Here is a 15,784-nt window from a genome sequence, read left to right as displayed (position 1 = left end):
ACACAGCACTGACAGAGGAGCACAGCACACAGAGCACAGCACACAGAACACAGAAAGAGAACCTGCAATCGCAGTCAATGAGCCCCCCCACCACCCTGCACACTCACACACGCGTGGGCGGGTTTACCTATCCTTATGGGGACACAATGTCCCCATAACGTGATAAATATCCGTTTTTTTTCCCTTATGGGGACCGGTTTCCTGGTCCCCATAAGGGAAAACTCTATTTTATAAAAATCGGTGACTGCTATGAAAAAACTAAAAATGCAAAAACTCTTGTACAGTATTTGGTGGGGGTTAAGGTTGTCATAGTTAGCGTTAGCATTTTTCCCATTGAAATGAATGAGCGGTCCCCATAAGGATATGTTTACCCTACATGTGCGCACACACACACACACACACTGCTGAATCAAAACTGTGTCAGTAAGAAATCCAGGACAAAATCTGAATGCCCAATATGTGTGTTAAAAAAAATGCTGAGCCAGTGAGACCAGAAGCCAGCTCAAGTGCTTCACCCCCGCCCCCCCCCACCTCCCTGGGTTGGGGGGAGGCATCGAAACATTCTCAGCGGTGCTCTCAAGTGTTGAAGTGATTGACAGGGGGGAGACATTAAGTTTGGTCCTTGGTTACGGGTCGCCGCGGAGACTAGGTCTGGATTTTGAATGCGCCGGCGAGCCCAAGGGGTCCACCCTAATGAACACACGCTTCCTGAGGTTCACTCTCTAAGTACTTTCACATTCACCGCACTCCTGTGGCGCCGGGACCCGGCTATGCTGTGCCTCAGCAAAGCCTCTGACGGCTCTGACCCCGGCCCAAACAAACCTGAGTGCTAACCTCCTAACACGCCGAGTTTAAATGGCTCTGGGACCAGGAGCAAACCTCGCCCTAACAGCGGTAACAAGGCCTGTCAGAGGAGTGTGAACCAGTGCTACTGAGCCTATCAGCCCTATGTCATGCTAGCAGAGTCACATGATCTCCTAGCCAGGATGATAACATGGTGCTTATATCTCATTGGCTTTCGAGGGTGTTAGTCAAATGTGAACCAAAATCAGCCACATTGCATCGAGTGTATAATAAACACACACAGGTACACAAACGCTCACACGCCCACAACTAAGACACACACATAAATGGAGCTGTTCACACACGCACACAGACACAGAGACACACATACACACACACAGACCTGTACTCATATCTTTCTGGGGGCCGTCCATTCGCTCTATGGGCAAAACCCTAATCCCAACAATGACACCCTTAACCCCTACCCAGCCTTAACCTTAATTATAATTAACAAAACAAAATACAAGTCTTTTGGCATTTTTAGTATTTGATTGCATTCACAGATTTTTTTTTATAAAATTCAGGTTTATATTGTAGGGACCGGAAAAATGTCCCTACAAGCTAAAAGATTTCACCACATGCACGTACACGTATGCAGGCGGAACCCTGATACAGTCCCCAACATTACGGTCTCACATCAAACAAAGACCAAGAAGAATCTGTATTTCTCAGCCAGAGGCCATTGTCTCCCACTGCATTCTGGAGCCTTCCGCCAGGGCCGGGTGGAGGAGGCCGTGCAGAGAGTGGTCAGGTCCCCCTGTGAGAGGTGGAGCAAAGGCAGCGAGAAGACGGTGTTTCCTTGGAGTGTGTGTGTTAGCACAGTGCCCCGCTCTCCATGTGATCTGCGGTGATGGACCATGTGACTGCAGGGCAGAAGAGCCAACAGCTTCACTGTTTCCCTCTCTTAGGAAAAAACACACAAATGCATATGTACAAATGGAGAAATTCAGCCAACCAACACATACACAGACACACACATAAAACAAATAAGGCTGAGATATGACCAACCAACACATACTCGCACATACCCGAAGATACAAACACACCATGCAGACAGACAAACAAGCATTCAGCCAATACACACACAGAAATACACATAGCAATAGAGTCAGCCAACACATACAGACAGGGCACACACAAAGTACCCTGCACGTACAGTATGCTGACACACCGTCTAATTAAGCCCTAACACATATACAGCATACACAAAACCACACGCACATTCCAGCAGCCAACACCCTGACACACTCTAACAGACATGAGCCAAACCCAGCGCACACGGATACAGACTGAAGCCAGATTCCATAGCGGAGGTATTACTCTCAGCCAATGATGCGGCGGATATGAAATCATGTGGTCCTGTTACATCACCACCTTAAAATTTACCTCCTTCCTCTGCTACATTCACTGATCCACATATGCCATGCATGTAACATGCAGACTCACATGAATGTCACATGATACATGCATGCCACGGTCTGGCACAGAATCCCCAAATCCCCGCTGGGCCCTTCTGTTCCCACTGTACAATGTGGCCCTTTGTCATCGTGGCTTTGGCCCCAAGAATACAGTGGACCCATGGGGCTGAGGCACCACTGCCTGACTGGAAAGCCCGCTCCCGTGGCAACCGCGCCTCCTCACTGCGGCGAACTCGCTGGCACGCCGGAATGCTTTTTTAAAGCGGGGGTAGTGGCAGGCCCCTGGAGACAAGGGAGGTGCCATGGAAAGCAGAAAAGGGTGGGGTGGGGGGTGTTTTGTAGCTGGTAAATTTTAATAGATTTTTATGAGACCGGCAAAGTGCCTGGTCAGTTGAATGGATGAGTCCCGCCTTCCTGTTTGCCCACCCCCTTTGTAAAGGTGGTGGGGGGTGGGCTTATGAAAAGAGTTTAGAAAGGCCCTCTCCATGGGGCTACGCACATGCCCTTCCCCCTCACCCCCACCTCCTGCCCCCTCCCCTGTCAAGCTCTCACTCAAGTGGAGAAGCAGAGAAAGACGCACTTCAGATCCCCCCCACCAACCATAGCGTGATGCTCACACAAAGAAAGCACCTTCACGTTCCGCTTCAGTCGGCCTGTTGCGGAGTTCCCCAAACTGAAATAGGCTTTCCTCGGGGCAAGAAGACCAAGGCAAACGCGTTCTTGCTTGGTCTCCATCGGATAACCGCTGGACGCCGTCTGCAAGTGCGGGGCCTGGGACCCGTTCCAGGGTGGAGATCCGTCTAGACAAAGTCAGCCAGCAGAACCAGTAGTGGTGCGCATGCGACGCTTTGCTGGCCGGCCTGCTTCCTTTCCCCAGCACCCTGGCCCCCCCTCCAGTCACAAACTCGCAGGACACAGCAACCCCGCTGAAAATGAAGTCACCATTTACCCGGGGGCTGTTTTGGAGGTGAAGCGCTCATGTGAGGGACAAAGTTAGCGCTGCGATAAAGCCACCACCGCCCCCCCGGGACATTGGGACAGTACAGAGAGCTTCTACCAAAGGTCCCCAAAGGTCTCCCTCAGGCCACGGTGATCTCCGATCCTCATTCACAGGACACAGGATGTATCTGCAGATGAGCTCCAGGACTCCATGAACCTCCAGTTATAATATTCGCAATTATTATGAATTAAGGCCCTAAAGATGTAGATCAGGAGAAGATCTGACAGCAGATGACCGAGCTGTAAGCCCCACCTGTGAGCATATGGGCCCATTGTGACGTTCCCCCGCTCCCGTCACTGACACAGCGTACGATCTCAAGGCACCAAAACCCGAGAGACTCGTACTGGAACACGGTGCAGTACACAATGCAGGCGGCCCCTTACAACAGGGGATCCCAACAGGCTGTCTGCAGAACCCTGCTGGTTTGGGGGAGGGGTCCATTCACCGCCAAAGATAAACTATATATTTTTAAGCCACACCTTTTTTTTTTTTTACAGCCCCTGACGATCAGGCTTTCTGAGGGCATCAGGGAAAAACAGAAACAGCTTAATGTATTAAATCTGGCCCGTCGGATGTGGCCCAGCTTACGCCGGTTCATTGTCATGAAAAGGTGGGGAGCTGCTCCCTTACAGGTCTGTGTACATTTGCGTGTCCGTGTGTGTGTGTGTGTGTGTTACTGCATCCCGAAGGTGAAGCTCAGCCACTCCGCTGGATCGCCCTCTTGCTGGATCACCTGGGAGCTGCGGCCAATTTCTGAATCTGATGGCCGTTTCATTGAGAGGGGTCTCTGGCGAGGGAGGCAGTTCAGGCTTTGGGTGAGACCCCAGGCCCCACCGAACCAAAGTGACCCCCCCCCCACCACGCACCAGCTCACATTTAGCTCCAGCTAACACCCAGGCCTCATTAATCCTCTCGATGGGTTAACCTGCCTTTCCCTGCTCGCTGCTTTCCCTCACACAGGAAAGCTGTGTCTGCACTTATTTCTGCTTCGCCACTCTCTGCGTCCCAGTCTTCACTCTCCGTCTCTCTCTCATTCTTTATCCACCTGCACAGCCCCTCGTTTCCCAGCCTGCCACCTGAGAGCTGGAGATGAGCCACACAGTCACAGATAAGTGAAGCCGAAGTGGATTCGTCCACTAAAATTCCCTGCCGTCTCTGTGCCTCTCCTCCCATCGCCCACGGTGCCCTGGGCCCCCCAGCCTCTGCTCTGCCGCGGCCACTAACATGTGCCTGGGGTCAGGTGACTGGGAGGAACCTCCTGTGTGGATCCACATCACTGTGAGTACAGGGGGCCTCATTATTGCAGCTTCTCCATCGTTTCTGCTTCACCAGCAGGTATTTTAGTCATTATCTCTGACCGGCTGAGGCCGGAATGGCGGGTAGGACTGCTGCTTCGCACCTCCGGGCCGTGGGTGTGTGTGTGCGTGTGAGCATGTGTGTGGAGTTGCATGTTCTCCCCATGTCCTGCTGATTTCATCATGCAGACCAAAAACGAAGTGGTGCCTGCGGAGCATGACTGTGTGCGGGGTGAATTTATTGCATTTCAGTTAGTTCCATGATCTACAGGATTACAGTGCACAGTACAACAACCCATTATTTATGATCTACTGGAATACAGTTAGTAGACAGTTCATTTTTTCTGATCTACTGAATTACAATTGATGAACAGAATGAACAGAATGTACGGATCTAATGGATTACAGTTTTAGTTTTTTTAGATCAGTTTATTTGTTATATGTATGTTAACACAAGGTCAACATTACAATAAAATGCGTTGGACAAGAGAAGAATCAAAAAGATCTCTCAGCATTGGAGCCCTACAGAAGTTTAAATGTATAGTAATATTAAAAAGTCAGTAGACAGTTCATTATTTCTGATCTACTGAATGTACTAATCTACCTGGTTCACATTTTACTGAATGATGACAGAATTATTGCTCATAATGACAGAGTAAAACAGAAAAGGGAGATTAAACATTTTAGTGCCACAGTAATGTTTTTGTCATTCTTGTCATCAGTTTGCCTGGTGCTGCTGTTGTCTCGTTCTTATTGGGGCATTTTGATTGGGGGTGGGGGGGTAAACTGCAGTAGAAAGAACATCGAAAACACAAAGCTCTTGATTTGTGAAACAAGTGACAGAGGTGGGGATGGATGGGGGGGGGGTGTACTTTTATGATGCCATAACTCAGGATGTGTAGTTCAACGATTTCCTAGCACTTTTCAAAGTGAAAGCAGAACCCCCCCCCCCCAAACCAAACAAGAAGCGGAAAACCCGGAGATGTGTGTGTGGGCCAAGCTTTACGCCATTCCCCCAGTGCCCCCATGCCCCCAGCCTGATGATGGCTCCATTGAGCACAATTTGCTCCATGGATTGTGAAGGTTTCGAGGAGGCTGGCAGGATGGAGGAGGGCCTCAGAGTATCACGAACTGTAACTTCATTTAACCCCCCATTTCACAATACTGTTGCCTGAATAAGACAGCCCCGGCTGCTTTATTTCCGTGTGAGTGGCAGGATGCTATCCCGTGTCTGAATGGCTCCATTGATACTCATCGAAATGACCCATCTCCCACAACATGAGCTGCCTCCATCTGGCTCCCGATTGGCCGGACTCAGCCACACCCCCGATGCCTACCTCAGCGGCCGGGATCCCCTCAGGTGGGCGGCACTGCAGGAGCACTTCTTGTTCCAGCGACACCTCCTTCCCCAGTGGCTCCTGGTCAAAGGTCTTCCTGAGATCTGAGGAAATAAGAAGCGGACAGCTCCACTGAGGCAGAGTAAGCACTCTGGTGGGCCTGACAGGCGCCATTAAGCATGCCAGATGACCACTCGCGTCCTGGGTCCAGACTTGTCAGCTCAACATGTGTCCACACCCTGTGCCACAAAAAGGCGGCTTCCCGCATGGCTGTGAGCCGAGAAGATGAGCCCTTTAACACCACATCGTGGAGCTAAACTCCAGGCCGCCGGGGGGTTACGGATTCAGACAGCGCCGCCTCACACTTAAACGCGATTCTGAATGTTTTTCTAAAATGGCGGTATGCATGAACTTGGAAGTGGGGCTGGGGGGGGGGGGGGGTCGCCCAGGGTCACATAGCCCATCATTCAGAAGCCACGACAGCCGGTGAGACTGGCGGGGGGTGCGAGGGCCGTCCTGAAGGGGGGAGGGGGACACCACCCCATCGTCACATTTCTTCAGAGCCCCGCAGAGCGGCGACGGTGACCGGCTGCTCCTCTTACAGCTGGGTGACGCTGGCATTCCCCGGAGGCTCCGAGCAGGCCGCTAATTACACGCTTGGCTAAGGCACAGTGCGAGGTGCCCCCGTGCCCCCCCCCCCCAATCCGTCTCTCGCTCAGTAGCAAACAGACACTGGGTGTCGGCCTGCCGGGAGCTCGGGGTTAAGCTGCGGGGGGGGGGGTGTCAGACAGACACAATCAAAGGGTAGGGAGGAGGGATGTAAGAGGGTGGGATATGATTCCTGTGCCAAAATCCTGCAATGGTTTGGCATCTCTTCTTGGGGGGTGGGGGGCGATTGGGCATCCCTGTCATGTGCCCTGTAATGGGATGATACCTCACAGACACAGTGCACAGCCTGGCAAATAGACATGCATATGCTAGGGCCGGACACTAGGGGGCAGACAGTCAATATTCCAGCCGGAACTAACCAAAACCGCCGAAGCACTTGGCAGCTTCTCAGACGGAGAATTGCGCCCCCCCCCAAAGGGAATTCCTGAAGGCCATTTGCATTTCACATCAGCGTTTGAGATACAAAAAGTGTAAGTGATTCCAGTTTCTAGCATACCACTGGGCCTCGTACCACACCCCAGATACGCCTGGGACAGGGGGATGCTACACAGCTAACAGTGTCAGTCATCTCATGCTGAAAGCATGGCTGATTCTAGACCCAACTTCTTGTCACTGACCCCTGAAGATGTGCAAAGTTTGCAAATTGTTCTGTATTGTTGTACATATTTCATGCCCCCCCTCCCCCGACAATCTTATTGTCAGGGATATTGGGGGAAGGGGGGCCTTCCCCGTATTTCTTTAGGTTAAAAGCTGAGGAGCCTGTGGCCGCTCCCCGCAAGGGTCAAACGCTACAATCGCCCCAGCTGTAAAGTTTGCTTGTGTTGTGGTTAAACATGATTCACTGGTTTACAGTGCTGGTCACTGGCAGGATGCCCACAGTGACATGCGTGTCTCTGAGAGCGAGGAACCAGGCTATGTATGAGCAGAGGAGGGAGTGCGAGCACATGGGTGCCATTTGAATTTCTGCTTGTGTCGTGATATGACTTTGTTTCCTCTGAGTCCCGAGGCTGGCATGTTACCCTGGGTTTGAACATGTTGCCTCAGGACCAGTGGGTTGGGGGGGGGGGGGGTTGGGTTCTCTTTCAGCTCATCTCTAGGGATTGAACTGGGCAAAATAAAATGGGGATCATTTCTTAGGTGCAAGAATTTAATTGCCTTTTTTCCGTGCTGATTAATAATGGATGCGGGTGCGGTTACACCTCTGACTGAGAGCACCGTTTTTCTGTACATACAGACTGCAGTCCGTATTTCTCCACTTCACCCTCATGGGGTTACTAACGATAAAAATAAGCTGACACTGTAAGTTTTCCTTTCCGTTTGTGGCTGTCCTTCTTCTACTGTATTTTGTATTCTTTTTTAATCGTGGTCCATGGTGACAGGCACTGTGCTGCTTTTTTTAAAAATACACACATACAACACACACATCTTCACCATGATACCATGCTAAAAGATGAGCTCAAGTCTTCACCGTTCCTCACGATTTCAGCACAACTTTCACTTCCCAGGCACAGAGTCTTCATGAAGTTGAGGTCACTAAAAATAGCCCACAACTCAACTTGTCTGGTGAAAAAGTGCATAAGACAGAAAATGAGGGAAGTGGGGGCTGGATTTTGCTGTTTCCTTGTGTTTGTTTTCTGTATGCTGTACTGGTGTCTTCAGTTGCTTTGCCCACCTATTCCCAAAGGAACCCAGAACCCCATGATTGACATGAGAACCAAGGCCCATAATCTCAATATATACATGTTTATTTTTATTTCTGGATTTCATGTTGCTCCTAGATTTCATGTTTGTTTATGTTGTGTGGGCTCCACCATCGCCCGATCTCTTTTGGTCCTCATGATGGGAAATCTGTGTTTGTAATATGACAGGACAAAATCTGTTAATAACTCCCAGGGATCACTGGGTACTTATGGGGGCCAAATCAATCACAAATCTTTTAAGACAAAGAGTGAGAGATGATAGGGAGAAGACCTAAAATGAAAAGGAGATGAGATGTGCTACAGAGAGGGGTGAGAGATGTTGGCAAGAAGACCAAAGCAAGGAGGAGATGAGATGTGCTACAGACAGGGGTGAGAGATGATAGGGAGAAGGCCTAAAGTGAAAAGGAGATTAGATGTGCTACACACAGGGGTGAGGGATGTTGGCGAGAAGACCAAAGCGAGAAGGAGAAGAGATGTGCTACAAACAGAGGTGAGAGATGTTGGTAAGAAGACCAAAGCAAGAAGGAGATGAGATGTGCTACAAACAGGGGTGAGGGATGTTGGCGAGAAGACCAAAGCGAGAAGGAGATGACCCCTTGAGAAACCATACCAAGCTATAACCTTGTCCTGAAATGTGGCTTTACACACATTTCTGCAGGATGAACCTGGCTCATGCACTGTGTTAAGTGTGTTTTCCAGTCTACCACTTTTTACTGCACATGTCTTTATTGCTGTATGTCATTTTCATGCTAATGGCTCCGTGCAGATGTATCTCAGATAGCTTCATCTTCCCTTTTATGTCTGGTGCTCCGCCTCCATGCTCTAGTGGTGTTTGCACTTTAAGTGTTTAAATACCTCCCAGTAGCTGAGGCATGAATCCTGTTTTCTTTGTTTTTCAGCTGGATCGTTGACAAAATATTTTCCTTATGTCTTCACAGGCACTGTCAACCCTATCTCTTTGACACGGCTTTGCGGGCTTAGATCTTTGTTTTCACTTTGAGATGAAAGACACTATTCAAAATCTTCATTCATACATTCATAATTTGGACGTCTGAGTTTCATCTTTGTTGGGATATTTGGTAATCCAACAGGTGTCTGTTTGGATTCCTTCACCAGCAGCTCCTCTATCACACAGAGGGAGTTTGGCCTTTGTTTTTTTCTGCAGAACTTGGGCTGAAAGTACAATCTGTATCACAGGTCAAATTATTTATTGAAGGTAGTTTGCAGAAGATCGCCAGAAATTTCCACGCCATCCAAGTGGAACTAGGAAGAGGAGTACATTTCAAACCCTATTTCACTGCCTACTAGAAGGCAGGCTTACGTTTTCTTTTTGAATACAATCCTTGCCGTCTGTGTAGATGGGGTGGTAATGCAGTCACATCGCATTTTTCACTGGTAAACCCGTGTGTCAGCTGAGATAGGCTCCACCTTCACCGATTCCTTTTTTTCTTTTACTCAGTGGAGTCACTCTGTTGTCTGCTCAGCCCACGACACCTGATTCCTAAGCCTACTTGTTCTTTCTAGCAGAAAGAAGGGTGTAGTAAAGAAGCGGTTGCCATGAGAACAGCCGGTATTCCATCGGTGGGTGACCGGGACTTTTGCAAAGCCTCACCGACAGCCAAATAACAGAATGAATGATTTCAGAGAAATATTATGGATAAGAAGTCTGGCATGCGGTTCCCACTTATTAGAATGACATAATATTTAATAAAGGGAGCCCGAAACAGACAGAAGGCTAAAACCTGTGGCATGACAATGCGTTGAATGGGATAGCGACCTTGGCCAAAGGGATGCGCTGACATTGAAGACGGTACGAGTGGTGAGTAACGCAGTATGTGGTATTGACACATCTCACGAGTGCCAGTGGAGGCCTAAGAGCTTCTGATAGCGACGGATTACATTCCAGCGAGGGCAGAGCACCGTTTGCCATGGAATGCATCATGGTGAGCTGCTTCCGGCAGTTCACGTTCCATCAGACTTCTTCATTTTAGGTGTGAGAACGCCAGCTTCCCTCCAGTCTTCTTACGTCACTCAACATGTCAGGGTTAAAGAAATATGTTTTGGAAACATCTTAATAGGAATGCTCCACCAATGGTCTTTAGCATGCGGTGTCTTTTCTGACCAGGATAGGGCTGAAGGACATTTGGAGGTAGCCTACTCCCTCCCTCAGCACCCTGCAGTGGACAGTTTCCCCACAATAACCCCAGGAGAGGCAAACAGATGATGTCGTCAGCAGAGAAAACATGTAGTTATCTCCAACCGTGCTGTCAGACAGGGAGTGCAGAGAGTCAGCTCTGATTGGCTGTCATCTACCCAGACATATTCTGCCTAATCAACCAGGAGTGAAAGGGCCATTAATGCATCCATATGGTGCCCCATTGAGAGAAATGCTCTGCGAGTTGACAGGAGGACCTTCTGAGTAACACTTGGCGAGTACAGTTCCGAACGGCCAGCTCATTGGGAGGCGCCCTCCTCCCTGTTACGGAGCCAGCAAGAGGTTACCTTTGGCACCTCCTCCACCTCCACACCTTCCTAAGCCAGGACAAGTGGGAGGAGTGACTCCTCAGATGGCTAGGTTGTATCCAAATGGTTGACCTCCGCTTGGCCCGATGATGGGATACCTCATTGGGAAGCCATCTGAGAGGAAACAGGAAGCACCAGGGCTGCACTCCACTCCAACACACAAAAAAACACACTTCGCCTCTCTCCCCTGACCTTACTTTATGGGGGAACATTTACCGTGACTCCAATGTGAGACAGGCATTAGAAAGCCCATTACAATCAGACTTTTCTGTAGTGAACCCATTACCACAAACCGAACAGGATATCCCATAATCCTTAGCAAACAGCGTAGTGGCACTGTGCTTGTCTAAGTAAGGTGAGCATCATCGGGACACAACCGTACGATGAGCATTTTATGGGTTTTTCCAAAACTATACAGAGACACTTTAAGAACTGCTCAGGAACCAAATAAATTCTGTTCCCCGGGAGACACAATGTCCAAGAAAGTTCTGTTCAGATCAGATCCGCTGCGCCCACTGTTAATGGGGCAGGAGATGGACTTGAAACAGTAAAGACAGCTACCCGCAAACTCTGGCCACACCGCCTTGAGATTCTAGAGGAAAATCACTCCCAGCTGCATGGATCTAGTGTTTTTTCAGCGTATACCTTTACGAGCCCAAGCCCAGACGGCCAAGTCCCCCTGGGTCACATATGCCCTTCTATGGCCTTCCAGGCTGGTCCCAGTCCGGCAGAATTCATTGGTCGTGTTCCGACATGCCGCGGGTTAGTGAACGGCAGCGCTCGTAAATTGCGCGGGAAAGCCGGGCATCCCAGCAGCATGCGAAGGGTGCACTGGCCCCGTTTGGGGCACTGCGGCTTGGCACCGAGAGACAGCCCCCATCTCCATCCGTCTCTTCCCTCTCATCTGGAGGAACAGCTACTGTTTTCACAGACCGGCTCACTGTCCAGGAGCTGCTATGGCAAGACGGTTTGGGAATTGGACAGGAGACCAAAAAATGCTCCTGGAAGCAGCGCTGTTGTGCCCTCGAGCGGGAAAATTACGTGAATTGCTTCAGTAAAACATCCAGCTGTACAAACGGGTGGGAGTTTAACATTACCGAATTCCTTCGGGTAAATCTGTTTGCTAAGCACGGCAAGAGCATGGTGAGTGTTTAAAAAAAAAACATCCTGGAAGAAGACCCGAGGTTTTCAGGACTTCCAGGGGACTGCGAGACTGAGCCCCCAATGTCCTTCCTCTTGTCTTGTCCCCAGTGTGCTGTTAATCAGCCACAGGTAACAAAGGGCTGGGCGGCTCAAAGTCACCCAGGAGATAGTCCGTCAGCGAGCGTGCCCTTCTCTGACTGCCACAGCTCCAGACAAGAATAAAAAAAACAACAGTCAAGCAGGCCTAAGAGCACCCCCTAGAGAGCAGGCTGGTCATGATGCATGAAGGGCTACTTTCTGCTTATCAGCCACTGGGGGGGGGGGGGGGGGGGCTTTGAAAACATGCACTGGCATCGTTGAAATTACTCCACATCTTTACATTATTTAACTGCTGACAGTCACACTTTTATCCAAAGTGACTTACATATCTTGGCATAAATTGGGGGCCTAGCTACAGGGTACAACACACGGCACCCCGAGGGACCTTTGAGCTTAGAAGTCTTTCTGGTATCTAGATGGTATCTGTAGTCACTGTTAATGACACACTCCTTAATCTCCCGAGTGTCACTGCATGGGATTCCAACCATCGAACCAATGATTAGACCTTATCCAGCGACATCCATCAGCTTCATCTTCAGCTCCTAATGGAGAACATTCCTCTCCTTCTACAATATAGAATTAAAAGCCCATTTCATCATTAGAAAAGTTAAACTGTAGTGGGGCAGAGGGGGGTTAACTTCAAATGCAATTTCCATACAAATCAGCTGAGAAATGATGAGATTAAAAGATGCTTGGGAGAAGAGGAAAACACTCCTTGTTTTTTGCTTTGGGAGAAAAAGGATATTTAATGTCTCAACACTTAGAGCAGAGGATCATGGGAAAGCCTTCTGTAACTCCCTTTCTCTCACAAGCGGACAGATTGGGGTGGGCTTGCCTAGCAAGCCAAAAATAACAGCATCACGTTGCTGTTTTCACTGTGCAATTAGAGACTTTCACGAGACCAATGGGTAGAGAAAAATATAGCTAATAGTTAATCATTAATAGTAAGTTTCCTGCTACCAAAAACCACTTAACCCCCCCATTCCATTACAGGCCCAGGAAGTGCCAGTGCTCACAATGGCTGGATCTGAATTCTGGAACTCGTACCAAACCCCGGCATAAATGTTTTTAATCTTTTGTCTAGGTTGTTTCCTTAGGCTTCTAGTACAAGTACATCTGACTATAATTATACAAAGTGGGTGTCTTTGGCTGTTTGTCACGCTAAATTATAAATGATTCTTGTAAAATTCCATTGTGTTAGATTAAAAAAAAACTTCCACCAACAAATGACTGCATCCTGCTAAGGAAACTTCCAGAAGCTGGCATTGCACCTTGTTTCAGACTAAACTTGAGAAGCATGTAATGGGGGGGGAGTTAAGTTACCGGCAGCAAGCATGTCAATCCAAGACTACAGGAAAAATCATGCGAGATGATTGACATAATTACCTTAAAAGGCCGCAATAAATGATCAGGAGCCTTTGTGCGGCACATGTCCAACAGCTGCCGACATATTTCCAAATGCTTCACTACAAAATGCTCTGTGCAAATGTTTGCCGTAGAGGGTTCATGCCATTTATGGCTTGGGGAGTTGGCATTTCCTAAATATGTCTTAATTATGGCTCTTACACACAAGTGTACACAGACACGCACCTCCCCCCCTCCTCACAAATCCTTTTCAGTCAAACAGGCAGCAGAATATCGATGTGGGCAGACCTGCTGGACCCCAGGGCCCCCAGCGTTCAGGCCATCCCGCAGGCTCACATGCAATGGGGAAGGGGGCAGGGTTTGACCGGAGACGGGGCCCGCAGGGTGGCATGGTGGCTGAGAAACGGCCTGCTCCCATCCGCCTGAAACTCACAGCAGGAGCGGCCCGGCACAAATCACGCACACAATTAATACCCTCGCTGTAATGGTATGGGCCACACAAGCAAGTCCGTTTATGGGTCCGGCATCGATCAGCACTGCCCAACAACAAAGAACACTACTTATTAATGAGGTGGGGTGCACGGGGGCAGGGAATTAGGCAACCAGTGAGTGATATGTGTGGCGGAGGTGTGGGAGGATGGCAATTGGGCAATCAGTGACTGAAATGTGTGGTGGTGGGGGGGGGTTTGGGCAACCAGCGACTGAAATGTGTGGAGGGTACCAGCGGTTGGGGGGTTAAAACCATTCCGTTTCCGCATTACTTCCTGCAGATTGTGTTTATCTGCCCCGCAGCAAAACATTTTAATCGGAAAAGATTTTAAGGCAGAAGGAGGGGAGCAACACTTTGAAGTAAAGGTTACGGAAAGGAGGCAGCTGAGGACACCTGAGAAGGAGGCTGCCAGAGTGATGGGACGGGGGGAGTGGTGGGGGGTTAGACGGCAATCTAACAGGAACGGAAAGCACAAGAGTAATGAATGACAGGAGGAAGGCTGCGTTTTAGAGGACGAAAGTGGCACATAAAGTAGGGCATCACTTCAGTGTTCTGAATGATCCATGTAGTCTTCATAAAGATCCATAGGAAGAAGAGCATTCCTACAACCCTCAAAATGATCCATGAGATGGAGAGCATCCATGTGGTCTTCATCACGATCCATAGGAAGAAGAGCATTCCTACAACCATCAGAATGATCCACGAGATGGAGAGCATCCATGTGGTCTTCATCACGATCCATAGGAAGAAGAACATTCCAACAACCATCAGAATGATCCACGAGATGGAGAGCATCCATGTGGTCTTCATCACGATCCATAGGAAGAAGAACATTCCTACAGCCCTCAGAATGATCCACGAGATGGAGAGCATCCATGTGGTCTTCATTAAATTCCACAGATATGATCTACAGGGATATATACTATAGTATCCATATGGTGATTTCTTGGAACCACCCAATCCCCATTCTGTATTCATGCCACATGCTTTGATTGGACAGCCAAGACGCTGCACCATCCAATCATTGGACCAATCAAAATCTCAGATCTCCAGGAGCAGGACAGATTAAGCACATGTCTGTGCACACCCACCACTACTGATGTGTGCAAATACATACCCCCACACCTCACTGCATAAACACGCAAACCCTACATACACATGGTACACACGTGTATGCAGTCCCTCCTGCAGCAGGGGCGCACAGTTCTTCAAACCCAGTGGGTCACGATCCACTCGCAGGAAAAGAGACACAAACAGATCCGGCTGTTCAAACACCCCTCGCCGGCAGAACAATGCAAACGGCGGCATGCCGTCTGATCTGAGCGAGGACGGCAGAGGGCTCGTCCACACGCTCTTCGGGGCTTCTTCCTTGAAGCCAGTGCTTTGAAGGGCATTCAGATGGGGTTTTATCTCATTAAGGGCGTGGGAGGGGGTTTTAAGGCTGCTGTTATTAATGCCGACGGGATCCCTTCAGCTACCTTCACACACCCGAGCGGAATGCATGCCATATTTCTAGGGCTGTCTGCACTTCAGACATCCTCCTCCCTGCAGTGATCATCATGCACGTGAAATCGTCCTCCCCAGTCCTGTTTATCAGGTACCACCGGCTCCCCCTAGTGGACGTGTGCACAAGCACGGAGCGTCGGCGGCGAGAGTTGACAGGAGACTCACAGGCGATGCGGACGTGTGCCTTGCGGCTCTTCGTGGTCCCGGCCGAGCTCCAGGCCACACACTGGCACCAGTAGTCCTCTGGGCCGAAAAGCTCCTCCACTTGCTGGCGGGAGATCTCGATGCTAGCTTCCCGCACCACCAGCCCTGCAGGGGGAGACAGAGAGCACTGAGTGCTGGAGAGAACATGGAACATGAGAGCGCACCCAACATGCAAAGAACAAAAACGCACTC

The 15,784-nt window shown here is 49.6% G+C and overlaps 1 protein-coding gene across 8 annotated transcripts in view; it reads right to left on the bottom strand.

Moving 5' to 3' along the window:
* The window catches only part of unc5ca (unc-5 netrin receptor Ca), a 118,071-nt gene that overhangs the window by 37,569 nt on the left and 64,718 nt on the right, over positions 1 to 15,784 (bottom strand). For all 8 annotated transcript variants that reach the window (XM_023836618.2, XM_023836619.2, XM_023836621.2 and 5 more), the window contains 2 exons: positions 15,554 to 15,697; positions 5,894 to 5,997 (listed from right to left, as the gene is read on the bottom strand). In XM_023836618.2, the coding sequence (XP_023692386.1) occupies positions 5,894 to 5,997; positions 15,554 to 15,697 (248 nt within the window). The remainder of the gene's footprint in view (positions 1 to 5,893; positions 5,998 to 15,553; positions 15,698 to 15,784) is intronic.

The sequence above is a fragment of the Paramormyrops kingsleyae genome, chromosome 2, assembly GCF_048594095.1.
Source record: "Paramormyrops kingsleyae isolate MSU_618 chromosome 2, PKINGS_0.4, whole genome shotgun sequence".
Lineage (NCBI taxonomy): Eukaryota > Metazoa > Chordata > Actinopteri > Osteoglossiformes > Mormyridae > Paramormyrops > Paramormyrops kingsleyae.
Note: the sequence above shows the minus strand (reverse complement) of the source record. Positions and strands in the feature narration are given on the sequence as shown.